This window comes from Cydia strobilella, chromosome 4, assembly GCF_947568885.1.
Source record: "Cydia strobilella chromosome 4, ilCydStro3.1, whole genome shotgun sequence".
NCBI lineage: Eukaryota > Metazoa > Arthropoda > Insecta > Lepidoptera > Tortricidae > Cydia > Cydia strobilella.
In genome coordinates, this window is record NC_086044.1 from 3,981,136 (window position 1) to 4,009,099 (window position 27,964).

The following is a 27,964-nucleotide window of genomic DNA, read 5'->3' on the forward strand; positions in this document are numbered from 1 at the left end:
TGATCCTTCCGGTAGATTTCGGCCATGGCGACCACTTCGCGGGTTTTTGAAACAAGAACGCAAACATTTGGTTTAAACAAATAATACCAGCAGCGTTCACAAAAACATTTCAAAGTGAACTTTAATGCACTTTGGAAAGGCACCAGGAAAAGTCGTTGGATTTTGTTGCAACTTCTTGGTCTTGGTGATTATTTATGGTCTAAGGATGGAGTCAAAGCGAACTCACAACAGTATTTTGTGCAACAACAACAACAGAGCGGCAATTGATGTTCACGAGCTTCATTAAACATCATCCTTAACCACTTAGGCAATGAAATAGGGGCTTGGTGCATGTAAATAGATAAGTGCTAGATGCTCCAGTCTGGCTTCTGACACCTAGACACCAACTACGCAAAATACTAGGATTAATTACAGGACATAACCACAAACACCTACACAATATGGGTACAACAGACAGCCCCCTGTGCAGAGCGTGCATAGAAGAAGAGGAAACAACAAAACACATTCTCCAAGACTGCAAATAGGTAGAAGTAAACAGGAGCAAATACCTAGTGACTCCGTGCACACTAAAAGAGACAGTTAGGAACCTAAATACATTGCTAGGCTTCATGGAGGAGCTGGGGTGGTTAGAGGAGCGCTACCTCGTTTCACGCAAAATAGGCACAATAGTTGTCGAGTTGCGGAACATGCCCAGAAACACTAACTAACTAACTGGCTTCTGAAGGCTTTCGAGACACCAGCCTGACGGTCTTTCTCCCGCGATTCAGCCGTAGGACGATATTATTTATTTACAATAGCATATAACTAAGTTTATTACCTGCAGGAGGGCTAGGTGACGTTATGAGGATGACCGACGAAATTAGCGCCTGGCTTGCGTTTTACTTTGAACTGGCTTTGATACGCGATCGTCTTTGTAATTGACGATTTTCAGTTCATTTCGCATGCACCAATCACCGTGAGCGATGTTCAAGATCGTGTCATCATAAGATCAAAACCGTAACAAGTTGTCTAATCTACACCGCGAACGTCGTTCGACGTTTTGCTTCCCTCTCACACTTACGTACGAATTTACAAGTGCAACAGAGAGGCAACACGTTGTACCCTCTAAATCGGGCTCCGGGCCATAGCCATCAAGATGTTCGTTTATCGAACAACGCCATCGACGGGTAAAAATGTATTGATATAACGGCCTGGCAACAACCATAGGTGGGAACGAAAGGTCCTATCGCTGTGTCTCGCTCCGACCTATGGTAGTCGCGCAATGTTGTGGCCAGGCCGTAAGATAGAAACGAAAGGTCGCGCTATTATTTCTGTACATTATAAAAGTTTCGGTCGGCGTTGTCTTTAAACAATTGAGACTTGGGTAAGGCCTCCAGCTACACCAGTTTTCGGGCAAGTGGCGAAATTCTTTTAAATTGTACCACAAGAAAACCACAGTAAGACCCGTGAGACTAAGATTTGTGGAAGAAAAACTTTGTCCATTAAGAGCCGCTGGCCATCACCCTCACTGTACATTCTTTAAAACTTAGAGGGTTAAATCTTTAGGGCCTTTAAATCCTGAAGATAAGAGGGCAAATTATATAGAAAGGTTATTTTTATGGAGGATTACGAGAAGTACGAATGAAGGTTGTTAAATTATTAACTTAGAAGCATATAAAAATATGTGCAGGGCTGTTAAGTTAATAGTTTTGCTGACTGTCCCTACTTAATTTTTTACTTGTTGGGTGAAACATACATTTAGGATAAAAAATATTTAAGAAGAATTATAGTAGTTGATAGTAGCTGCTCATGCACAAACGTTTTAATACTTACTTTTTTAATTTTCGGTAAGGTAAAATGGCTATTATTAAATTACATTTAATTAATTGGTAACATTGGTTGGTATCGGTATTTTTAGTATGTGGATATTTTTGCACTTTGTAGTTTTTCCTCAGTCACCCGTTGACCACGAACGCTGTAAAGGGTTTGAAACTTCGGGATGTATTATAAGTTCAATATACGCGATATAATTTCATAGTTTTATTACATGGTAACATTACACAAAAGTTAAATTTTAATTATTATGTTTATTACATATCGTACATATCGTATTATTTTAATTTTATTTTATTATATGTTTATTAACTTTTGTTTTTTCTTTGTATTTAGTTGAATTATTTGTAGGTAAAATTTCTATGGGTGTCACTTGCCTGTCAATAAACGAATTTATTTATTTATTTATATTTATTTATTGGAGGAAGGTTAATAAAAGAGCTTATAAATCTTTAGATTTTAGTTTTTTCCTATATATATACCTAACAACTTTAAAAAATACGTAATATAAAGTGACCCGATCTCTCGAACAAGTATGAACAAGATCGGGTCACTTTATTATTTCGTCAACTTTACTTAAAATGGGCGTTGACTTATCACTACTTTTACATAATAGTTTAAATGACAATTTTTGTTGAATATGTCGTAACCGCCGTAATGTATATACATAGGTAAAAACAATTTAAAAAAAATGTTCTTATAACTGGCATTAAACCATATCGAACAACCCTCATCGATATTCCTTGCGAACACCGTGGGGCTCTCCAATAAAGCCTCAGACATTCCTCTCACCGCAGAGAGGGGAAAGTGTGGTATCTTATTTCCCATTACTCGTAAATCAGGCCAAATCCCATTTTGGGATGTAATTTTAGTAAAGATCCTATTATGATGTAATTCACAGCTGGCTTAAGAGCACATAGGTTTATTTTTGGTACAAATAATAAAAATGTTTTAACCCAAGCCCTCTCACGAATAAAATGATACCTGGGCCCAGCAGTGGGATATATATACTCATATTCTATAGGCTGATAAAAACAAAACATTTTACTCCCTGACATCGGAAGCCGCCAAAAGACAATGTGGATGCCTACGAGTATTTCATGAAAAAAATGGATTGTGCTTTCATGAAATGAAGGACGATTCGAATTTACATATTAATTTATTTGGTTTTTAAACTTGTATGATCTGTGCGCTGGTGACAGTGAGGTTTCTGGTTGAATTAATATCACGTGATCATAATCATAGCAGTTTCATAACAAGATTATAAAATTTCGAAACGTACTCATGGAGTTGAAATTTTCAAGTCCCATTTTACCTCCTTGCTGACCTGCCATGGGTATATTCTGCCTTAAGGGGGCCACTGACTATCAGTTCGCCGGACGATACAGGCCTGTCAGTTAGAACAAAAATTTGACAGTTCCGAACAACTGACAGGCCGATATCGTCCGGCGGCCTGATAGTCAGTGGACCCCTTTAAAGTGCAGGAGTCGTAGCACGGTACGCTTATCACCATGCCTGTCACGTTCTAACAAGTATGTGAGTGCGAAAGTGACGGACTTAGTGATAGGGGAAACCATGCTGCGCGGGCTGGGAGCAGTGTTACTATTTACATGCTGTTAACATGAAAATTTATTTTAAAAATGCGTTATGTTATTTTAGATCGAACTGATCGATCGATCGATCACCCAAAGGGTAAAAACGGGACACTCTTACTAAGACTCCGCTGCCTGTCCGTCCATCTGTCTGTCACCAGCCTGTATCTCATGAACCGTGATAGTTAGACAGTTGACATTTTCACAGATGATGTATATCTGTTGCCGCTATAACAACAAATACTAAAAAGTATGGAACCTTCGGTGGGCGAGTCCGACTCGCACTTGGCCGGTTTTTTCTATCACTTGTGCCCTTTTTCGTGAATGACGTGACCCGTATGTCCCTTTGACGTGCGAAGTTAAATATAACGTTCGATAAGCAAGTTCGAAGGCCTCCGTCCTTTTGCCGCAAGAACAGTCTTGTTGTTTAAAAAAAAACGTTCAATTATAAGTTTTTTTTAAAAGATAGTTACGAGTAAATTAAAGCTTGCCTGTTAGTTTGATACGATTTATGCGTTTATAATTTAAGTAAAAAAAAAAAAAAATAGCCTTTATTTACAACACACAGAACACTTTCACATAGTAAAATAAATATTTTTATTAAATTAGACTGTTACGGAACATAATATTCTGATGAAAAATTTATTTTCCCTTGTTTCATTTCCTTGGCTAACTTTAACAATTATGTAAATAGCTCGTAATTATAGGTACATACTTTCGGTACAACAGCAGCTAAAGCGAATTCGGGGTTGGTCCCATAGTTAAAGTTGCTCAGTACAATCCCAAAACCTCCCTGTCAGCGGGAATGAACTTATTTTTGGCCACCCTGTATATCGTTGTCCGAGTACCCATAACACAAGCCTCATTGGGACCGTGGGACTTAGTCAATCTGTGTAAGATTTCCAAGTAAAGATATACGCGATATAATCCGTTTCATAGTTTTATTCCATGAGTCTATCGCGGCAACCGAAGACAATATTATTTTAAATGTTGTTACTTTGTTGACAAGTTTTAATTTGATTTGGAAAACACTATCCCAATATAATTAAACATTAAACACAAACTTAACAATCTTACATCTTTCGTTGTTTCAGAACTATTTAATAAGCACCACATGCAATGCCGCGAATACTTGTGCACATTTGTGTGGGCAAAGTACTCGAGTTACGATATAAATCTTTAGTAACCTCTACTTCCGCTTACGTAAGCTGTATTTTGTTATTCCGTGTAACTTGGGATATCTTAATGTGTAATTAACGTGGTACCATTAATTATCAGGGGTGTGACGTGTAACATAAAGGAAAAACGTGGGAAGAAAAATTGTGAGACGCGTGAACAAATCGTGACAAATGGTACCAATGATTGCATTGCAAAACACATAAATAACAAAAGCAACTATTGAGTCGCTTTTGTTATTTGTGTGTTTCGATCAGCAAGTACGTATTAAATACCTACAGATTTACAGTTTCAAAATAGAATGAAGCCTTATAAGAATCCGTCAACCTGATTGCTCCATAATTTCATGCTCGCGATGCATGAAACTGTCAGAAACTACATTAGAGAGGTATGGGAACGGGTCATATTATGTATGTATGTAAACACTTTATTGTACATAAGACAGATTACAAACACAATAAAAGAACAAAAATATACACAATGTACAAAGGCGGACTTATCCCTATAAGGGATCTCTTCCAGTCAACCTTTGACAATTTTCATTCAATCTCTTACCGTAACACCATCCAGTAATACAACTATGGCCCAGAACTTCAATATATAATTAATAGGCTAATTTGAACGTGCACCGGACATCAAAACGATGTCTAAATTACGTCAGTTATAGTTATCATTCGCGCGCTTGAGCGAGACGCAGGGGCGAATGAGAACAAAATGATATTATTATTATGATACAGGGTGATGCGACGTGAGCAGGACTAACCCTGCACACTCAGTAACTGTTAATTGATCGGTTACCATCGTACTTACGTGAAACAAAAACAATTTTTCCTATTTTTAAAACTAAAACTAACATACAATCATATAGGTACATATTATTATAAAAAAACTAAAACTAAAAACACACAATTATGGCTGCGATACAGTTCGCAACCCCGCAGTGTCAAGGAGCCGGCCGCGGAACCGCCGGTACTTGACACTCTTCGGGGTATGACCATTGGCCGCTTATTTTTTACAGAGGGGAACGCCTGTTAATGGCTACTCCGTTTGGAAATCCTCTAAGGTTTTTGCCAAAAAATGCATTTTAGGTAGGCATGAAAACATTTTCACCTAAGCTGAAACGGAGACCGAACTCGGTCAATGGATGTACACCAGTGTCTTTTCCCACAATTATGTTACATTCAAGTGACAAATGATAAAATTGACAAGTATCATCGGTATCGATTTGTTCAGTAATAGGCAGCTTTGATGTTGGACGTTTGTAATCATAGAGAAACTGTTACTTTTATGAAAATGAATTATAATGAGCCTTGCAAATGATCTAAAAGTTTTATATAATGGTGCAGCGGGGCAATTTCGACTGGTAAGCTATAAAGTGCAACTTTGACCACCTACTAATTACAGTACGTTTAATGTTAATTGCCTTCATACTGTGGATTAGTTATCTTGGTTTTATTCTTTTAGACACACATCCAAAAATGTTGAGTCTGTATACTTTAAAATGAGCATTTAATATAAAAAGACAAAAATAGTTGTAATTATCCCGTCAAGGGACAATTACAACTATAGGTAATAAGTCTCGTTACAGTTAACTTGCACATCTTAACCTGAGCTCCTGTGGTTAGTCATGGCGTAATTTATTTATGTGGCTATGTTTATTTTTGCAAAAAAAGTCAATAGATTTAAGCGGGATAATTTCAACTGGTCTCAAGCGAAATTGTCCCCCTGCACCTTACCTAGTGTCCGTCCAGACCCGGATTTTTTACTGAAACCGAACCCGAACAGTTCAGTTTTGCTCTAGTTTCGGCCGAAACCGAACCTTCGGCCACAACATGGGTTTTATACCGAAACCGAAACTTCGGCCGTGAACTGCAAAAAAACTTGTACATAGTTAAGATGAGAGCCTTGCAAATGATCTGATAGTTTTATATAGGTAGTGTCCGTTCAGAACCGGATTTTTTTACCGAAAATGAACCCAAAATGTTCAGTTTTGCTCTAGTTTCGGCCGAAACCGAACCTTTGGTCATGAATTGCACAAAAAATTGTACATAGTTGAGGAGCTGGAATTAGTCTTAAGCTATTTGATTCCATTGCGTTACGACAATTAAGAAATTTCTAATTAAGTAATATTTAATTAGCAAAGTAACATGTGTGAATGTTTTTTTTTTACTATTTTAATTTTTATTCTCATAGTACCATCAACCGGGGTGAATAGGGACAAAACTTAAAATGTAATTTACCTGACAATAGCTTAAAATATATTGATACAAATTATATCATTCGATTCAAAATAATAGTAGGTTTTATATGACATACTTTGTGGCTATTTTTTAAGAAATGTAAATGACAGGTAAATAACATTATAAGTTTTGTCCCTATTCACCCCGGCCGTCCCTATTCACCCCGGTTGACGGTACTAAACTATTTTTATATTTGTGCCATTCTCAACCAAAAGGGTAATTATTGTCGATTGTCATAAAGGCGCTATTTCCATATAGCTTTAATTTGAAATCAACCTTAGCGACAAGCGACAATGTGGTACCTTATGGTTGAAAACGTCACATTTATAGGCGTCCATTTTTTTTGTTTAAAAATTTTATAATCATAAATTATTTATTTGCATGAATAGGGTCAGATTAAAGTTGTTACATATAACAAACAGTTGTCAAATTATATTAAATATACTAGGTACGAGAAATTTTACGCACCCTAACGTAGTTGTATTGCGTAGTTGTGAGAAAACACTAAAATTGAAAACTTATTTAGAGGCTATTACGCTATTACTAATAAAAACTTCAGGGAAAGAGGCCGCAGTTTTAATGGTTAGTCGGGTTGTCTGTGTCAACTCGTTAGCAGAACTAGTTTTGTAAATATGTACCTATTATAAGCTCAAATGGTTAATTATTCTCCTAATTACCCCTAACACTAATAAACCTAACAATGAAGTGTTTCATAAATTCAATTATTGAACAACAAATCCTATTACGAAAGTGTTAGCAAACACATAAAAACAGAGTTGAACTCTACGAAATTCATTAGTCGTAGACGTGCTACGCCGTAGAGGTCGTAGACCCCAGACGTAAGCCTACGAGACGTATGAGGCGTTAATTCAATGAACTCCGTACGATAAAATCGAATCTGCTTAAGTACTTGTAGCAGTTTGTACCTTATTAATAGTGTTTAAGGTTCAAATTAGTATACACATGACAGGTACAGAAACATGAAACATAATAGCGACGTCTATATCTTCATATAAGTGAGACGTATACATAATATTGTTAGTGCATTTGATATTTTAATAACCAGGCAGTAAATATTCCTTTATGCAGTGAAGGTGTGTGCAAACGCAATATGATACCTGCAAGATATTGGTGCGTTAGTTATACAAACGCGATGATGACACATGTTGAATTTAATAACAAAATATAATTTAAATAAATAGAAAATGAGCACCTCATCATCACAATAAATGGGAAAAATAAAATGTAAAAAAAAATCAGATAAACTTTGAATGATTAAAATGAAAAATATAAATGTTATTGTTAATGTTATATTTTATTAATAAATAAATATTTTGTATTGTGTTTGTAAATTGCGTATTGCTTTAATGCAATGTATTGCTTGAATGGGTTCCATGTCGATCCGCAAAATAAACCGGGTCGACTGATACAATAGGAAAAACTTGTCATCTGGCTTATTACAAAGGATTTTTCTTCTAACCAATAACTTGGCATAATAAACTATAAACCTCTTTTTCAGGTTTCGGTACCCAAAGGGTAAAAACGGGACCCTATTACCCTACACCCAACCCTAAGAATCCACTGTCCGTCTGTCCGTCTGTCTTGTCTGTCTGTCTGTCTGTCTGTCTGTCTGTCTGTCTGTCTGTCTGTCCGTCTGTCCGTCTGTCTGTTTGTCCATCTGTCTGTCACCAGGCTGTATCTCATGAACCGTGATAGCTAGGCAGTTGAAATTTTCACAGATGATGTATTTCTGTTGCCGCTATAACAACAAATACTAAAAACAGAATAAAATATTTTCTTTGCCGATTTTTGCGTAATGGTACGGACTCTTCTTGCGTGAGTCCGACTCGCACTTGGCCGGTTTTTGTAATCCATTTGCGCGCTCCGGTTCCTACTAAAATGCAATAACTCTAAAACGTCAGTTTTTGCATCGACAAACACAAATGGCGTGTTTATTTAATACTGAAACCGGAATCCAAACCGAACCGTTGCCTAAATCCTAATAACCGCGGCCGCCACTCAGAGTATTAAACATTTTGTGGTTTTTGAACAAAACTAAATAATCGAATTTAAACTGTTGTGAGACATACTAATATTAAATCATTTTACGGTTTACTCACTCACTTGGAAGGAAAGGAGACCTAGGCTCTCCGAAACAGGTCGCGCGAGTGACTAAAACAAGTGAGTCTAAACCGTAAAATGATTTAATAAAGCTAAATAAATGACTGAAAACATAGACATTTGATATCATGCTGTAATTTTATATTTAAACTATTGCTACTATTTTGGTGAAATGTTTTTTTAGTATTGATAAAAATACTGAAGAGTTGTATATATGTATTTACAAATTCCGGGAAATAGGAATTTGCAGGCGGGAATTAAATCTTGTATTGAAATTTCATTACAGGCGCCTCGACTCGTCGCGCTTGAAACATACATTTTTCAGATTTATATTAGTACATTATTGTCGAGGCTCGGAAGTAGCTACTTGCTGGCTAAGGATTCGTTTTAAACGGACGATCTTGGGAGTCCGTTTAATTGAATCCGAAGCCAGCAAGTAGCCTTCCAGCCGAGTCATATATAGTACTTTTCTCAAAAATGGCGCAATAAATACAAATATAATACAAATATTTTACAGAAGCAACGTTCTTATGTATATATTTTCACAGAAAAAAGTAAAAAGATTTGCTTTGCCGCCTTTTTATTTTTTTAATTAAAAATAGAAGTGTATTTTTCTGCTGAAAATACGCCAACCCATTTGAGACACCTAAATAGTCGCGGTACCAACATTATAATAATAAGTACTGATCATCTGTTTGGCTGTTTAATGGACCTATGCCTTCATTTGATATGGCCACTTCAACTTTTAAAAAGTTTGGAACTCGACAAATAATGGAATTTGTATGCAACATTGCAGTCCCGAAATCGAGACTGCAATGTTTTTAACTTTTTAATTTTTTGACTGACCATAAACTACGCACTTCGCGACCTACTTTTTAACCGGCAACGTCGACTTTGCCGTCCATTTTTGAGAAAAATAATTTAAATATTACGTTTAAAACATACAGCAACTCATGTATATATTAGAAAGTATATTTTTTTAATGTGGCATATTGATCGAATTTAAACATGAGTAACAAGTGAGTCTAAACCGTAAAATTATTGGTGGCATTTTAATATTGTATTGTTACCGCGGTAGTTACTCATGAAATAAAACTATGAAAACGGATCATATCGCGTATATTGAATTTATAATATACCTGACGTTTGAATATACGCGATATAATCCGTTTTCATAGTTATCTTTAATGGCATATTGTTGATATGTTTTACAAACGTTTGCGTTTCTGTATCTACGCTTAAGGAGAATATATTGAAGGTTATACGTTTTGTTTCAGTTGAATGATTGTAGTTTTGATTTTTAATGACAAAATATTCAAAAAAAAAAATTGACAACGTATTTTTTGGCAACTATATGCTATTGACTCTTTTACCTACCACGATTTTTTGATAATCTGGACTCCTTTTTCACCTTAGTTTATAAACAAACACTACGGTGAAAGTAGACGGTCAAAACTTATAATAACTTAATTTATTTAGTCCGTCATATCATAAAATGATCGCAAAAACGAAGCTTAAAACGCACCTATTCAAAGCACATTTACCCTATTTCCCGTTTGCACGTAACATACCAACAAACTTGCTCGCCTTCTCATAAGTACTAACACTAACTCCATTTTCTTACTTTATTTTAAAATGAACCTTATAGGATGGTATTAGGGTAGATTTTAGAAGTGAAGTTTCGGAATAAAAGCGCTCTAAAAGGTAAACTTGATCTAAAAAGGCCCCTTTAAGGGTGGATGCCTTCAAACATTCCTGTGTCGAAGATATTTATCCACATATTCATATCCTCATATACATGTACACTGACTGCCGTGGCCTTACATACCCAATATTACATGTATAGAGATTCCTTGTATAGAAAGTACATTGGTACAAAATAGTTACGGTTTTCTTTACACTACGTCGGAGGCAAAAAAGCCTACGGCCCGCGCGATACCGACGACCAGACCCTTTAGATATAGAACCCTGAAACCAGAACATTTCGAAAATGCTTTTCTGTTATTCTTACATTGCGCAGAAAATAATTCATTTGTGTACCCGAATCTGGCAATCAACCCGAAAGGCTTATACGAGTACATCTGTCTAAAAGGCTTTACAGACGAATGCAGATCTCGTGGCTTACCATGTCACCCTTTCATTCAAACTTACCCAAATCAACATTATGTTACTGTATTTTACAATGATTTCCATCTGAAGTACCGTCAACCGAGGTGAATAGGGATCGCTGGGGTGAATAGGGACAACACTTAAAATGTGATATACCTGACAATTCCATAAAAAATACCCATACAAATTGTATCAATCAATTGAAAATAATAGTAGATTTTGTATGATTAGGTCGTTATTAAGAGTCAGTTTGTTTAGGTAGTTATTAAGAAATTGTCAGGTAAATCACATTATAAGTGCTGTCCCTAATCCCTATTCACCCCGGCCATCCCTATTCACCCCAGTCATCCCTATTCACCCCAGCCATCCCTATTCACCCCGGTTGACAAATTCACCGCTGGAAGGACCGAATAGAAAAATTTGCACGCTTCTGGTAAGCTTCGGTAGTAGGTCAGTTAAGAGCGATCGGACCGGTGTTCAAAAAGTCGCAAGTTCGAGTCTTGCCCGAAGCGGGGAATGTTAAAATTTTTCCTTTAATTTGTAAATTTGTATATGCAAAGTTTGTATGTTTTAGAAAACATGTAAAATCCTATTTAATGTAATATAATTGTGTACACTTTATATAAATTCCACAGTGAATTGGTTTTAACTGACATACTGTGTAATCTGTTGAATAAATAAGAAAAATAAAAAAAATATGAGCTCAAACATTTCGAACGATATAGGAACATACTCGTAATTATGTTTGCTATTGTTTTAGTATGATATCAGTTTCAAGACATTATTTTTCTAATATAGGTATGTAATATAACATCGAAAGAGTACCCACTGTTTAGTATTTAATTATAAACAGACCTGATATGGAAATAATCTGATAATAGAAATATATAACGTAAACACATCTATGCAGATTTGCAGACACATATCTACTTTATAACTAGTCCAATAGCACTTCTAAAATAATAAACAACAGTGAAAGACTTAAGGGTCCCACTAACTATCAGTCCGCCGGACGATATCGGCCTGTTAGAAAAAAAAATTGACAGTTCTGAACAACTAACAGGCCGATATCGTCCAGCGGGCTGATAGTCAGTGGGCCCCTTAACATGTAAAAACTAAACAACAAAAAACTGTATAACTATCACTAAACAATCAGCCTAATAAAAACTATTCAAATTTCAACCTTACCGCGTATGCTTTAAGTCTATAATGGACTATCGACTCGTACATCTACAGGTTGATCGTTTTGTCAAACTCGCCGGCGTAAACACACACTTGACACGTATGTCGCGATCGATAAGCGTGCGGCTCGGCTCGCTACCCGGCTCACACTGAGGGTGGAACGGTGTAGGGGTAGTTTTTTTTACTATTTGTTGCTTTTCAAATATATTTTTTTATATATATCATACTTAAAGCTCTTACAAACTAACATATTATCCATACTAATATTATAAATGCAAAAGTCTGTCTGTCTGTCTGTCTGTCTGTCTGTCTGTGTGTTACCTATTCACGCTTAAACCGCTGAACCGATTTAGTTGAAATTTGGTATACAGATAGTTTGACTCCCGGAGAAGGACATAGGATACTTTTTATATCAGAACTTACCCCTCAAGGGGGAGAAAAGGGGGGTGGAAATTTGTATGGGGAATCAATAACCGCTGAAACGATTTAGATGAAACTTGGTATGGGGATAGTTTGAGCTGTGGTAAAGGATATAGAATAACTTTTATCCCCGAAATCATCCCTTAAGGGTGTAAACAATGGGGTGGAAATCTATAGTGTGGACCAATTTGGGGGTGAAAAAATAATGGATTAAAAAGCAGATTTGTTTAAAAATTAAGGTACCCAAATTACTAATTCCACACAGACGAAGTCGCGGGCAAAAGCTAGTACTTAATAAAAATCTTTTTAATAAATGTTGGCGACACAACTGTTTTCTGCTGCGTCACTTGTTCCGGTGTAGGATTATTTTGTATTGATATACATATTTATATATTGTATTTATGTCATTTTTTTTTTCATAATTAATAATATATTAAACTAAAAACTGATCAAGCCCTCCAGTGCCCGAGACCTTATATCGTAATGTATAAATATACCTATACAGTGTGGAAAGAATGAATGGGCCCTAGAGGGAAAGTTAGGTAATTTTGCTCAAAGGAAACATTCTTTTATTTTTAAAAAGAAACAAAACTGCATTCTAAGATTTTTCATTTTTTTTTTCAATGTTGTCTAAAAATATTCTTGAATCGATTTTATGGATATTTTGTACGACAAACGATCTGAAAGTATACATACAGAGTGACCAATTTCTAATGCTTCTGACTATCATCAGGGGCCTGTTTAATAAATATTACAAATTGTAAATTGTAGGTGACAGGTTACAATTCTACAAGTACCTGTTCAATAAAAAATGTGACTTACAAATTTGTCATGGTGGAAAACTTACATAATTGTACAATTGTGTCTACAATTTTACATAATTTGGTTCAATAAACATTTTCACTTCACAGGTACAATTTTACAATTTTGTATGGAAAACTACTTTATTGAACACATAATAGTAATCACAAGTTTACATATTTTGTAAATTGTAGTATAATTCTGACAGGCACTCTCATGATGTGTAAAAACTTGATGAGGTGTGCCGGACAATCTAAATAAGAATAAAAAACGAGTAGTGACAGCAATAGTGACCATAGTGATAATGAACGAAGACGAAGAGTTTTTCGTAAAAGGATACATTTTGCGTTTAATGCATGCAAACACTCAAATATGTTAACTGTTCAGCTATCTCTTTCCACTTGTTGATTTTCATTTCGTGAGTTAGTTTTTCATTAAATAATATTCTATTATTGTCGTATATGAGAGACAAAATTGTCATTTTCTTATCATTGTCCATGATTTAAAATAGGTAAACCGATTCCATAAGAAATGTATTGCGTGAGATACCTACTAAAATTCTAAATTAAAAAGAATGAAGTCTACCCTCGTTTATTAAACACTTGTGGCAAAAACTTACATTTTATGTAAATTTTGCCTTACCATTACAATTTTGTAAACACAATATTGTCATCAAAACATACAGGCATTTTTAACATATGTAAACGTTTATTAAACAACGTTTATAACTGTGAAAATTGTAAGTTATTTATTTGTATTTTTTTACTTATTTGTAGGGTTTATTAAACAGCACTTGTAAGTAAAATTTAACAAATATGTCACTTTTTTACAAAATTGTCGAATTGTAATGTTTATTAAATGGGGCCCTGGTTAATATATCAACGATCATCTACTATATAGCCGTTCAATGTAAAATGTGAATTTAAGTATAAACCTAAAATACATACATTATACATTCCAAACTTTATAACAGCGTGTTACACCGAACCAATACAATAGCCATTATGAAACTATCAAATGATAGTTAGAAACAGCTGTTCTCTACACCACAGCAAACTATAAACAATCATTATGATACCATTCATAAATACGTAACCAAAATTTCCACCTTGTTCCAATGTTACAAGGTATAAAAGCGTATACAAGTTTATGAGCGCTACGGTACATACATCGTTTTTGTAGCGAGTAGCTTCACGGTCAGTCTGTTAAGGAAAATAATTTTACCTTATTTGCTGCCTCCCAGAAGGCAATACGTCAGGCTTTGCACTGGGTTAGTTCACAAATCATTTTGTGCATGTCTTGCGCACATAACAAATAGTATTTTGTACAACAGGTACATAATAAGGGTTCTTAAAATTCAAGGGCTAAAGTTACAAAACGAAACGCAGTTGAGTTATGTAAAGACAGGCCCGAGAATTTTAAGACCTAATTATGCACCGTTGCACACAATCATTTTTCTAAGACAGCGGCAAACACCTAAAATTAGAAATAAAGTAAATATTATGAAATAAAACTATGAAAAACGGATTATATCGCGTATATTGAATTTATAATACATCCCGACGTTTCGAACTCTTTACAGCGTTCGTGGTCAACGGGTGACTGAGGAAAAATTACAAAATGCAAAAATACCCACATACTAAAATAATGAACAATCATAGACTACAAACTTTAAGGCTGGTTGTACATGCAAAATCGGTTCATAAGGCTAGTTATACACTATAATTATTTTTCAAGTAAAGATATATATATATACGCGATAAAAATAAACTATGCCGGCTCCAACCCTACACCACGGACCCGAGAAGATTTAATTCCCTCCTAAATTGTAGGAGGGTATCCCAATATGGGACCGGCAACAAACTCGGCGGGACACATCTTTTCAAAACATCAGAATGTCCAGCATCATCCAACACTACGGTCTCACAGTCTATGTCTCGCTTGCTCCTTTATCAGGTGGACTACAGGATCCCAAGCTGGTGGTAGAGAAAAGCCATCTTCCCTATTAAAGTTTGGATATTTCTTAATCTCAATGGCCTCGCGCAGCATTCTGGGTATGTAACGCTTCTCCTTGGCAAGAACCAGAGGCTTATCAAACTTGATTGAGTGATTGGCTTTATCCATGACATGCTCACAGACAGCAGACCTAGGTCGACGGTGCTTGACATCAGCTATGTGTTCCTTCACCCGAGTGGAAATGCTCCGTTTCGTCTGCCCGACATATGATAGGCCACACTCACAGTCCAGCCTGTACACTCCTGCAGTCTGTAGAGGGGTATTGCATTTTACAGGCCTCAGGAATTGTGACATCTTCTTCATTGGCTTGAAATATGTTTTTATAGAAGCACGCTTCAAGATGTGGCTGATCCTGTCCGTGACCCCCCTGACAAAAGGCAGAATGGCAGGCCTGCGCTCGACTGTGGGGATCTTAATGTGGGACCTCTGGTTGACCCGCGGTATCCTGAGCTCGTTTGCCTGGAGCGCGCGCCTGGCATGCTGGAGCTCCGCGGCCAGATGCTGGTCATCACATATCCTCTGGGCTCTCTGAAACAAAGATTTGCCTACTGTAACAAGTTGACTGGGATGGTGATGCGATTTGCCATTTAAGTACCTATCAGTATGAGTAGGTTTCCTATACACAGTGCGACCTAGGGTGTTATCAGGATTTCTTTTTACCAATACATCTAAGAAGGGGAGAGAACAGTCTTTTTCCAACTCCATAGTAAATTTTATTTTGCTATGGATGGAATTTAGGTGATCCAATAAAGTTGAAACACTACTTTTTGGAAGTATAGTAAAAGTGTCATCTACGTATCTTTTAAATATCTTCGGTCGCACAGGAGCCAATGAGAGTGCCCTCTCCTCGAAGTCCTCCATAAAGATGTCAGCGACTACTGGAGACACCGGAGACCCCATGGCCACGCCGTCGACTTGAAGATAGAATTCACCATTCCATAGCAAGTAGCCAGATGTAAGGCAATGTTCCAACAGCTTAGCATATTCCTCTGACATGTTCTGCTCACATAACCTCTTCTTGACAATTTCAATGCAGTCTTGTACCGGTAGGCTTGTAAATAGCGACTGGACGTCAAAACTGACCATGATCCTGACTGTGAGTGTGGCCTATCATATGTCGGGCAGACGAAACGGAGCATTTCCACTCGGGTGAAGGAACACATAGCTGATGTCAAGCACCGTCGACCTAGGTCTGCTGTCTGTGAGCATGTCATGGATAAAGCCAATCACTCAATCAAGTTTGATAAGCCTCTGGTTCTTGCCAAGGAGAAGCGTTACATACCCAGAATGCTGCGCGAGGCCATTGAGATTAAGAAATATCCAAACTTTAATAGGGAAGATGGCTTTTCTCTACCACCAGCTTGGGATCCTGTAGTCCACCTGATAAAGGAGCAAGCGAGACATAGACTGTGAGACCGTAGTGTTGGATGATGCTGGACATTCTGATGTTTTGAAAAGATGTGTCCCGCCGAGTTTGTTGCCGGTCCCATATTGGGATACCCTCCTACAATTTAGGAGGGAATTAAATCTTCTCGGGTCCGTGGTGTAGGGTTGGAGCCGGCATAGTTTATTTTTATCGCGTATATATATATATCTTTACTTGAAAAATAATTATAGTGTATAACTAGCCTTATGAACCGATTTTGCATGTACAACCAGCCTTAAAGTTTGTAGTCTATGATTGTTCATTATTTTAGTATGTGGGTATTTTTGCATTTTGTAATTTTTCCTCAGTCACCCGTTGACCACGAACGCTGTAAAGAGTTCGAAACGTCGGGATGTATTATAAATTCAATATACGCGATATAATCCGTTTTTCATAGTTTTATTTCATGAGTAACTATCGCGGTAACCGAAGACAATATTAAAGTAAATATTGTTGTATAGACCTTTGCCTTGAAGTCGGAATTAAATAAAAAACCGGAACAAGTGCAAGTCGGACTCACCCACCGAGGGTTTCGTACTTTTTAGTATTTGTTGTTATAGCAGCAACAGAAATACACATCACAGTTTATGAGATACAGCCTGGTGACAGACAGACAGACGGATGGACAGACGGACAGCGGAGTCTTAGTAATAGGGTCCCGGGCCGCGCGCCGCGCTTTTTATGATGTTGATTTTGATCTCACTGGCAGTCATTTAATCTACAAATAAGTGCTGGAGTAGAAAAAAAAACCGTACTAAGGCGTGTCCGCTCTTATGCTTTAACACATTGCCGGTGCCAACGTTTTCGTAGCGCTACGCTTGTGGACAATCCCAACGTTTTTCCGCTTAGAGGAAAGTGACTACGAACAGAGAACCCGCACTCAATGTGAATAAACACAAGTTACACAAACACAAATTTCATAAAACATTGTTATACACACGCTGTAGAGCAATGTGTTATAAATAAATAAATAAAAAATAAAAAAGTCTTTTACTTCGCCTAGTTATCTAGTTCACAATCTATCTTAATTTATATCTAAACACTATTAGTTTTATTAATATTTGAATGAGCGGACCTCATTGTGAGTATAGGTCTCTCCCAGTTAGCGCCAAAAAAAATCTCTTACATTAATTTAAACCGGGGCACTCACGTATTATTAAGTCGAATAGCTCGACATGTTTCGGTCCAATTTACGAGGACCGTCTTCACGGAGACACGACACGTCTTCACTGGTCGAGGGCGCGGCGTGTACACCCGACGGCGGCGGTGTGTGTTTATAGTTAAAAAATCTCTTTTTGAAAATTTATCTCTCTCTCTCTGTATGTTATATAAAATTTCCTTATCTTATCTTTTACTAAACGCGAGACACTTTTACAAATTCCAAACTCCGCAAGTATGATATACGGAACTCAATCGACTATTTGCAAAGCCTTGCCTTGAAGCTATCAACACGCAACGTGGCAATAAAACTGATAAATGCCCGATATCACGACTTTACGACTATAGAACACAAAAAATGCACACATATTCACTTACTTGCAATTTGAGTCTTCTGTTAACGTATTTAGAGTTGAAATTTCGTCTTACACTTTGTGGTACATATTTGGGTCCTTTGAGTTTTAAGTGGAAAGTTGCCTATGCGCATTCGGGGCGTAAAATTGTATGGGGGTTTTGTTTACGAATGTAATGTGCGGAAATTATGATTTGATAACGCCTTTGCGACTGTAATAGGCAGAGGGTGGCTAGCGTAGTCAGCGTTATATTGTAATTGTTTAATCGTTGGATGATGTATTTCTATGCGAATTAATAAATATTTTCGACTTTTGTGTAGTAATTTGAAATTTAGACATATTATAGGAGTTTAATTTTAGTACATAAACAAAAATTTGAACAGCAGTACACATATTTTCAGAGTAATTGAGATAAAAGGTAAAAACCGGGCCAACGGACATATCTTCCATCGCAAGTTTCATGCGGCGCGCCATTTCTTTTGTTTTAATTGTAATTTCCTGGCTTTACGTGCCCTCTTAAGTAAAGGTACATAATATATTATTATACTAAGGTACTAGCAATGAAAACAGGTACATAATTTGTATTATTTCCTCTTTGAATTAAGTATAAGCTTAAAAAATACAAGGCTTAGAATATTTTTACCTAACACAACATAACCTCCTGGATCCCCCGGTCCTCACTTGAGGACATAAGATTTAAAAAAATCTCCTGTCAAATGTCAAAGCAACTTAAGAAGTTTGCACGCATATAACGTTTCCGAACGAAACTGTCAACCTAATAAAATAAACACCAAGTCACAGATGGCCAATCAGCGATCAGTGCGGCTTAGACATCTGACACTACCGGCCACACCATGCCCCGCGGTAAGTAAATCCAAATTTATCTCACTTAAAGTCTAATTATATATTTTTGTTTGGTTTTGATTAGTAAATATATGATGTATTTCATATGTTCGTAAGTAGATTTCCTCCGTAAATTGAAAAAACTTTAGCTTTATACAGCTCTGAAGTTAATGTACTCGTGCGAGTACAAGCGGACTTAAACAAGTAATTTATGTCCTCGTACGAGTACAACCGGTCTCAATCCTGTAAGTTTTTTTGATGTCACATGAAAGTTAACTATGTTTTATTTCCGATTTTGAGGCTTATAGGACTGTGAAATACAGGAATATCTTAACTTCGACGAATCCGAAGGTCTTTCCGATGTTTATGTCAGAAGTAATCTTAAACTTAATGGTTCCGGTACATCTGAATCGGAAAGCGACGATGACGATAGCGACATTTTTGAAAATATTTAAAGGTTGTTAGAAGATATAACCTCGGCGGTTCCTAGTCCAGCTCTAGAAGTAGAAATAGAGGCGTCAAGATATTCTAGCCCAAGTTTACGGAGTGAAATAAGCGGTGCATTGGCAGCTCTTAGTCCAAGTTTGTCATGCGATGATTATATGGAGAACAGATTTGTGTCATAAAATAATTTTACGGTTTAGACACTTGTTTTTAGACTCACGTAAAATTATTTAATGTTAGTATGTCTCACAATAGTTTAAATTCGTTTAGATTTGTGTCACTTTCTAAATATTTACTGATACGACTGACTGATTTTTGGTAACGACTGAACTAAAAACTAATCTTTAAGGTAAGATACAAATGTCCTATTAAATGTAAGACCGAAGATTTAAGTTACTGAATTGAAAACTAAACTATAAGGTAAAATAAAAAAATCCTAAGAAATGTGAGACTGAAGATTTAAGTTACTGAATTAAACACTAAACTTAATATACCTACGGTAAGATAAAAATGTCCTAAGAAATGCCATAGTAAAGATGTTAGTTAGTAAGGAAAATTGTAGCTGTGATTTCTAGTTAGTATATTACAGTAATGTAATTTACTTAATATGCAACTTACAGAACATTTAAGTACTCTTACATTGTTTATTTCAGAAAAGTTTATTTTGTTACTGACTTTAATTTGATAGCCTGTGCTGTTAAGTACAAATAAGTATTTTTTGTAAGTTTATAATATAAACTTTATATGCAAGATAGTTGATTCATGAGGATTTCAATTTATTTAAGACTGAATTTATATGCTTGTCCTATAATAAGTACAAATAGGTAATTTTTGTAAGTTTATATGCAAGTAAAGTTGATTATTGTAGTATTTTGTTTTATTTGATACGGTACCTCGAGTAAGGACAAAGTCCCCATGTACTCGCCTGAGAACATAAGGAAAAATCGAGGGGAAAACGCCATGATTTTTTTTACTAATTTTCCGACATTATGGGTTACTTACTTAATCGATTTTTCGAAAAAAATATCAGTTTTGATAGAATCGATACCTCCAGGATCCAGGAGGATAAAAATACTAACCCAGTTCAAAAGTTATATTAAATGAATACCCGATAAGTTAAAGGCTGAAAACCCCCTCCGGCGTCTTGGAGACCTTGATTACATAGATTACCTAGGAAGGGTTAGAGTTCGATAGATTGAGACTTTATTTACATGCTCAAGGAAAATAAATAATGAAGGGGAGAAAAGCGAATCTCGCATTTCATGCGTTTACGTTGAAGCTCAAATTGGTATTTAACGTAAATGTTAAACAGAAGGGGGGGGGGGAAATTATAACCTCATTCTTAAAATATATTCGGTCAGCCCAGTGTCAATTTCTTCAAATATTTTATACCTTCCCCTTAAAACTCATAAAAATTATTGAGCTTAAATTTGTTAAATTATGCTTAGAGTTAGACCTAGATATGTCTGCAACGATTTTGATAGCACACGCAGTGCAAGTGTTATTTATACATCATAATTTCATAGAAGTTTGACGTTTAAAATAACACTTGCACATCGTGTGCTATCAAAATCGTTGCAGACTTATCTTTGTCTAACTCTAGCTGCTTTCAAACAAGCAAAAATGTACAAATGACTATAACTAAAATCGACTAAGTAATATCTGTTCAAACAGGCCTTTTGTTTATAACACGTCGGTGGCAATCAAGCATACGACCCGCCTGATGGTAAGCAGTTACCGTAGCCTATGGACGCCTGTGTGAGATACGTATTATTAACAACGATCACACTTACATTTTCACGAAAAAGTTCACTTTTGCTAAGGTAATCCGTATATCGATATAAATTATAATAATTTAGCACGGCCAATAACACAACTACCCTTCATGTATATTTCGTGACCATAACTGTCAGAACATAAGTAACGTAAACTATTAATAATAATTAGCCACGATTAAATGTGTATTAGTTTGTGTTAATTATTCTATAATAAATTAAAATTAAATGTAGCAAATACATTTGCTAAATTCAATTATTACGCTAACCGGATGTGCGGTAGTCTTAGATGACAATTTTATTATTCCGTCTTAAGCTAATAATAAATTAATCTATTTATTATGAGCCTTCCTAAATTACTAATCGGTTTATTTTCATATAAATTGTATTTGCTACATTTGATTATTACGATAACCGGATGTGCCGGAAACATCGTACTTTGTTTCTCCTACCAAGAAGTGGTGGAAGGGGTAAAGCCTGATGTAATATAAGCGGGTGTCTGACAATTGTGAGGCACTTCTCGGTTGGAGAGCTAACGACGAGGAACCAAGTTAAGTGTCAATTTTATATTTCTATTATTTGTGATTTTTATGACTTGTTATATCTTTCTGTGTGATTTGCTTTTATTATAGTCTGATGGTATGTACGTTACAATCTTCAATGTGAACTATGATGACCTAATAAGCGTGATTTAAAATGAGTTTTTAGTAATTACTACGTAACGTATATTCCAACTGATTACAGTGTAATATATGATATACCAGCCCTTGCTAGTTTTAGTACTGCTTTAAATTATGTCAAGTATGTACGTTAGGGTAGCCAGTACTAATAATAAGCCACCAATATATTGCGCAGCGTACTTACTTGACTAATTTAACAATACAATATTAAGATTTTTGGTAATGGAGCCGATTATGTAAATCGATTATATGTTTAGTAAGTCTACGATATACTTTTACTTATATCCGCTATCACAAATATATTACTTCATAATTAAATAATATTCACACTTTTCATGTTTTCATATTCAAACCTTGTAGATAACTAGGTATCCCTTTAATACATATACATTGAGCAGTAACTAACTGGTCTTAATTAAATACTGCATTACCTTCTTATTGCCTATTTCATTAATTTTAATTAATTAAATAAAGTATATTACTATATCTTTAATCAATAAATCTGACATCAGAAGTGTAGGATGCGACCTTCGTTAACATATTTCATTTATGAATTCCAGAATGTCTACTGAAGCGTCTGCATCAGTAGAGGCCCTCTTAAAAGCGATTCGTGATGCCGTCACCACAACACGGAACAATCTGAAGGATGACGACATTGCGCTGCCGTTATTCGATCCGGAGCGGAGCGACAGCGGAGCCGCCAGCTGGTGTGACAGCATCGAAGCCCTGGCAAAGGAGTTCAACTGGAGTGACATCAAAACTGCAGCTAAAGCCGGTAAGGCTCTTAAAGGGTCTGCCTTAAAATGGTTCGAATCCTGGGAACCATTAGAAGGCCGATCCTGGAGTAATTTTCGTACTGACATTACTAATGCCTATCCTGAAAAGAAAAATTTGTCCGAAAGACTAAGCAGGGCTGTTCTTTACTCTTCTGACTCTGCCGAATCCTATAGTGAATATGCAAGAGAAAAATTGAGATTACTGCGTAATACGAAGATTGCTTTTACTGAAGTTCAAATGGTTGAGATAGTTTGCGGTGGTATAAGTGATGTTGATATTAGGATGGCTTCACTGAATAACGGTGTTACTACATCATCTGCCCTCATAGCCCTACTATCAACATACGCGAAAGCCAAGAAAAGGACAACTGATTCCAATAATTTAAAGGATGTCAGTGGCCAGGGACCCAGTGGAACTAAGCGATCTAGATTTAATAGCGAGAAGAAATGCTTCACTTGCAATAAGATCGGTCATGTTCAGACTGAATGTTTTAAAAACAAAACAGTGCAAGTAGCCAGCCAAGCTCCACAGACTCCCAGGCCTACAGACTTTCGCTCAAAAATTTGTACATACTGTAAAAAACTCGGGCATACTGAGGCAGTTTGTTTTCACAAGCAACGTGCTGAATCTAATAATTCTTCTGTGACCACGGTAACTCCAGCAAAAGAAGTTAATTTTTTAGGGAAGCTGAACTAAACCTTACGCGATGCTTTATTAATGATCATATGTTACATTGTTTGATTGATACGGGAGCAGCAGTAAGCTTAATAAAAGAGTCCGTTGCAAGAAAATTAGGGTGTCATTTCAAACCAGTATCCGTATACCTTAATGGTGTAGGTCACAACCGGATACATATTTTTGCAATTATTAGCGTATTCGTTAAATTCGATGATGTTTGCCTAGAACTTGACATTCATGTTGCCAGAGATTACGACGTTAATCACGACCTTTTAATAGGTAGAAACTCTGTTAAGTACCCTGATATAAAAATTGAATCAGATTGTTTTGGTTCTCGGATAATTAGAAAATCGGTTTCAAACAAAACTGAAGTAAATTTAATTAATTTAGCATCAGACTTATGCGATCTATCATCAAAGATAGATCATTTAGATGACAAGTTACAGGAGGAAATCAAAAACATCTTTCAAAAATACCCTTCAGTTTTGGCTGAAACTGGTAATGTTCAAACGGGTGAATTAAATTTGCGTATGAAAAATAACAATGTAGTCTATTATCGTCCGTATCGATTGGCTCCAATAGAGAGGGAGAAAGTGGATCAAATAATTCGCGAGCTTCTAGATAAAAACATAATTCGAGAAAGTGAGTCTCCTTTTGCCAGTCCTGTTATTTTGGTCAAGAAAAAGGACGGTAGTGACCGATTGTGTATTGATTATCGGGCATTAAACAAAAATTTGGAAAAAGACAGATACCCCCTCCCTCTTATTGAAGACCAAATCGACAGGTTAGGTAAGGCAAAATATTACATTTCCATTGACATGAAAAATGGTTTCCACCAAATACCGGTCGCAGCAGAATCTACAAAGTATACGGCCTTTGTAACACCTAGCGGCCATTACGAATTTTTAAAAATGCCTTTCGGTATTTGCAATGGGCCCTCTGTGTTCCAAAGAGCTATTTCAAAAGCGGTTCAGCACCTGAAATTTCTCTTGGTTTATATGGACGACATTCTCATTCCTTTTGAAACCATAAACGAGGGTTTAGAATACTTAGATGAGACAATTAAGGCCCTTAGTAGTGCAGGCTTTACAATAAATCTAAAAAAATGCAAATTCTTTGTCGACAATATAGAGTATTTGGGTAGACATATATCGCATGAAGGTGTAAGACCTAGTGAGACTAAAGTATCAGCATTAGTTAATTCTCCAGCCCCTCGTAACGTTAAACAAGTACGACAGTTAATGGGTTTAGCAAGTTATTTTCGCAAGTTTATACCGAACTTTGCTGCACGAACGGCTTGCATTACAAAACTTACCAAAGCTAACCAAAAATGGGAATGGGGACTTGAACAGGATGAGGCGAGGAATTACGTAATAAAACACTTGTCCACCAAACCTCTCTTAACTGTATTTGACCCTAAGTTGCCTACAGAACTTTACACTGATGCCAGTTCCATAGGTTATGGAGCTATACTAGTTCAGAAAGTCAATAATAACAAAAATGTGGTTGCTTACTTCAGTAAAAGAACAACACCGACAGAATCTAAGTATTGCTCATACGATTTAGAGACTTTGGCAATTTTTAATGCACTGAAACATTTTCGGGTCTATCTTCTGGGTATTAGGTTCCAAATCTTTACAGATTGTAATTCTATCAAATCCACTATGAATAAGAAGGATCTTTCACCTCGTGTCGCACGTTGGTGGACATTTATGCAAGATTTCGACTTTGAAATAGTGTACAAAAAGGGCAAATATATCGGTCATGTCGATTTTCTTAGCCGCAATCCTGTTCAAACGCCTATTTCTGTTGACCAAAAAGTTGTATCTGCATGTAAATCCTCTTCAGATACCAAGTCGTCGCACTGTGATGCTTCGAATGTGGTGCTTAATATAAATTTGATCGAGGAGCCGGAATCTTGGTTACATACTGCTCAACAAAATGATCCTGAAACTCAAAATTTAATAGGTCGGGTTTTAGCTGGTGATCTCGATGAAAATAGATATTTGCTGCATGACAACTTACTATATTATAGCGTCCAACCTGGTGAGCCTAAATTATACATACCAAAATCATGCCGATTCAATGTCTTGAAATGGTTTCATAATGACAATTGCCATGTTGGGTTTGAAAAGACCATAGGAAAGCTTCGTGAAAATTTCTGGTTCCCTCATATGGCAGTATTTGTAAAGAAATATCTTAAACACTGTTTAACATGCGTAGAACGTAAGGGCACCTCTGGTCCAAAACAGGGTTTTTTACACCCCATTGAAAAAATTCCTATCCCGTTCCACACTGTCCACTTGGACTGTACAGGACCTTTTACGCGAACTGATGAAGGCTTTAGGTATATTCTCCTTTTAATAGATGGATTTACAAAATTTTGTATATTAAAACCCCTCAAAAGTCTGAAGTCCCAGGATTTAGTGCCACTAATTCGGGATATTATCACCACAATTCGAGCTCCTTCTAAGATAATCACTGATCAAGGCACAAATTTTAGCTCCCATCAAATTAGATCTCTGTTTCACGAACTACATGTTGAGCATCACATGGTGGCGACTGGCACACCAAGAGGAAATGGCCAGATAGAACGATATGTAGCGACCGTTATAAACATGCTAAATACTACTTGCAATGGATCGTCAGATTGGCCAAGCGGGTTATGGAAAGTACAACAATCTGTTAATACTACCATCCAAAAGTCTACGGGTTTTACTCCTATTCGTTTACTAATAGGTTGTAATGCAAATATCCCTAGTATTCAGGCCCGTTTAGATGAAATAAACGTTCCAGATTTGAATACAAATGTCAGGGCAGATCGCGAGCTAGCTTATCAACGTTTATTGTTAGAAGCTGAAAAATTCAAAAACCATTTCGATTCTACTAGGCGAGATAATAAAGTCTTTCAAGTCGGCGATATAGTTTACGTAAACCAGGACCATAGGCGTCTCGATAAATTAAGTCCTAGGTTTAAAGGTCCATACGAAATCATTGGTTTAATGCCGCATGATAGATATTCTCTGAGAGGGCTAGGTAACTTACGAAATATGATAGTCGCTAAAGATAAACTAAGGCAATGGCCGGGGGAATTGTTGGATGAGAACGCTGCTAATAGTGATCCCGAACAAAATTAGTACCTATTTGATTAATATTCGAATAAACGATCATACAATGTAATCATTTAATATTTGTCATTAATATTAGCACGTATTATAATTTAAATACACGTGATTATGCTTAATAAAATCTATTTCATGAGTATAATTGATTTAGAATTTTAATCCTCTTTCTATGTATATAAATTATACCTATATTTGTTGATGATATGATTATAAATGAAATTCCGCACGTGGGTCATACACATTTCATTGCATGCTAAGATCATTGATCGATTGTCAACTTCTTGTGGACATCACAAAATTAGTAAGATCAAACGCTAATTTACAGGCCGGATACATTTTTTTTTTTGCTTAGTAATTGAGACTCAAATAATTTTATTGTATTGTTCCCAAACAGATCTTCATTTTGAAATATGTTTGACCCATATAAAAATGATAACGGATTAATTATTGCTACCGAGGCTCACTTGATGTGATAAGTGAAACAGTAGCAATGAAACTGTGAATAGGAGAATTGCTGCCGAGCCTGCGTGCCCTCACTTGATGTTATAAGTGAAAAAGTAGCAATATAGGGACATGCTGCAGAGCCTATGAGCCCCACTTGATGTTATAAGTGGACCAGTAGCCAACCTAGGGTGATATATGCTACCGAGGCTCACTTGATGTAATAAGTGAAACAGTAGCATTATGATTGTAAATAGGATAATTGCTGCCGAGCCTGCGCGTTCTCACATGATGTATGTGAAAAAGTAGCAATATAGGGATTTGCTGCAGAGCCTGCGAGCCTCACTTGATGTAATAAGTGAAATGGCAGCCGTAAAAAAAAAAAAGATTGTAATGTATGTACTCAGCTTATATGATTACAGAAATAAGGTACTTCGAGAACGAAGTACCTGTCAGTATGGCCGTGTGAGATACGTATTATTAACAACAATCACACTTACATTTTCACGAAAAAGTTCACTTTTGCTAAGGTAATCCGTATATCGATATAAATTATAATAATTTAGCACGGCCAATAACACAACTACCCTTCATGTATATTTCGTGACCATAACTGTCAGAACATAAGTAACGTAAACTATTAATAATAATTAGCCACGATTAAATGTGTATTAGTTTGTGTTAATTATTCTATAATAAATTAAAATTAAATGTAGCAAATACATTTGCTAAATTCAATTATTACGCTAACCGGATGTGCGGTAGTCTTAGATGACAATTTTATTATTCCGTCTT

The 27,964-nt window shown here is 36.2% G+C and overlaps 2 protein-coding genes across 3 annotated transcripts in view; both read right to left on the bottom strand.

Annotated features, from left to right (window-relative positions):
- The window catches only part of LOC134740482 (pseudouridylate synthase RPUSD2-like), a 548,963-nt gene that overhangs the window by 348,543 nt on the left and 172,456 nt on the right, over positions 1 to 27,964 (bottom strand). The window lies entirely within an intron of this gene.
- Positions 14,903 to 16,555, bottom strand: LOC134740858 (uncharacterized). The gene is made up of 2 exons (XM_063673511.1): positions 15,419 to 16,555; positions 14,903 to 14,929 (listed from the first exon to the last, which is right to left on the bottom strand). The coding sequence occupies exons 1-2, from the start codon at positions 16,553 to 16,555 to the stop codon at positions 14,903 to 14,905; spliced, it is 1,164 nt and encodes a 387-aa protein (XP_063529581.1).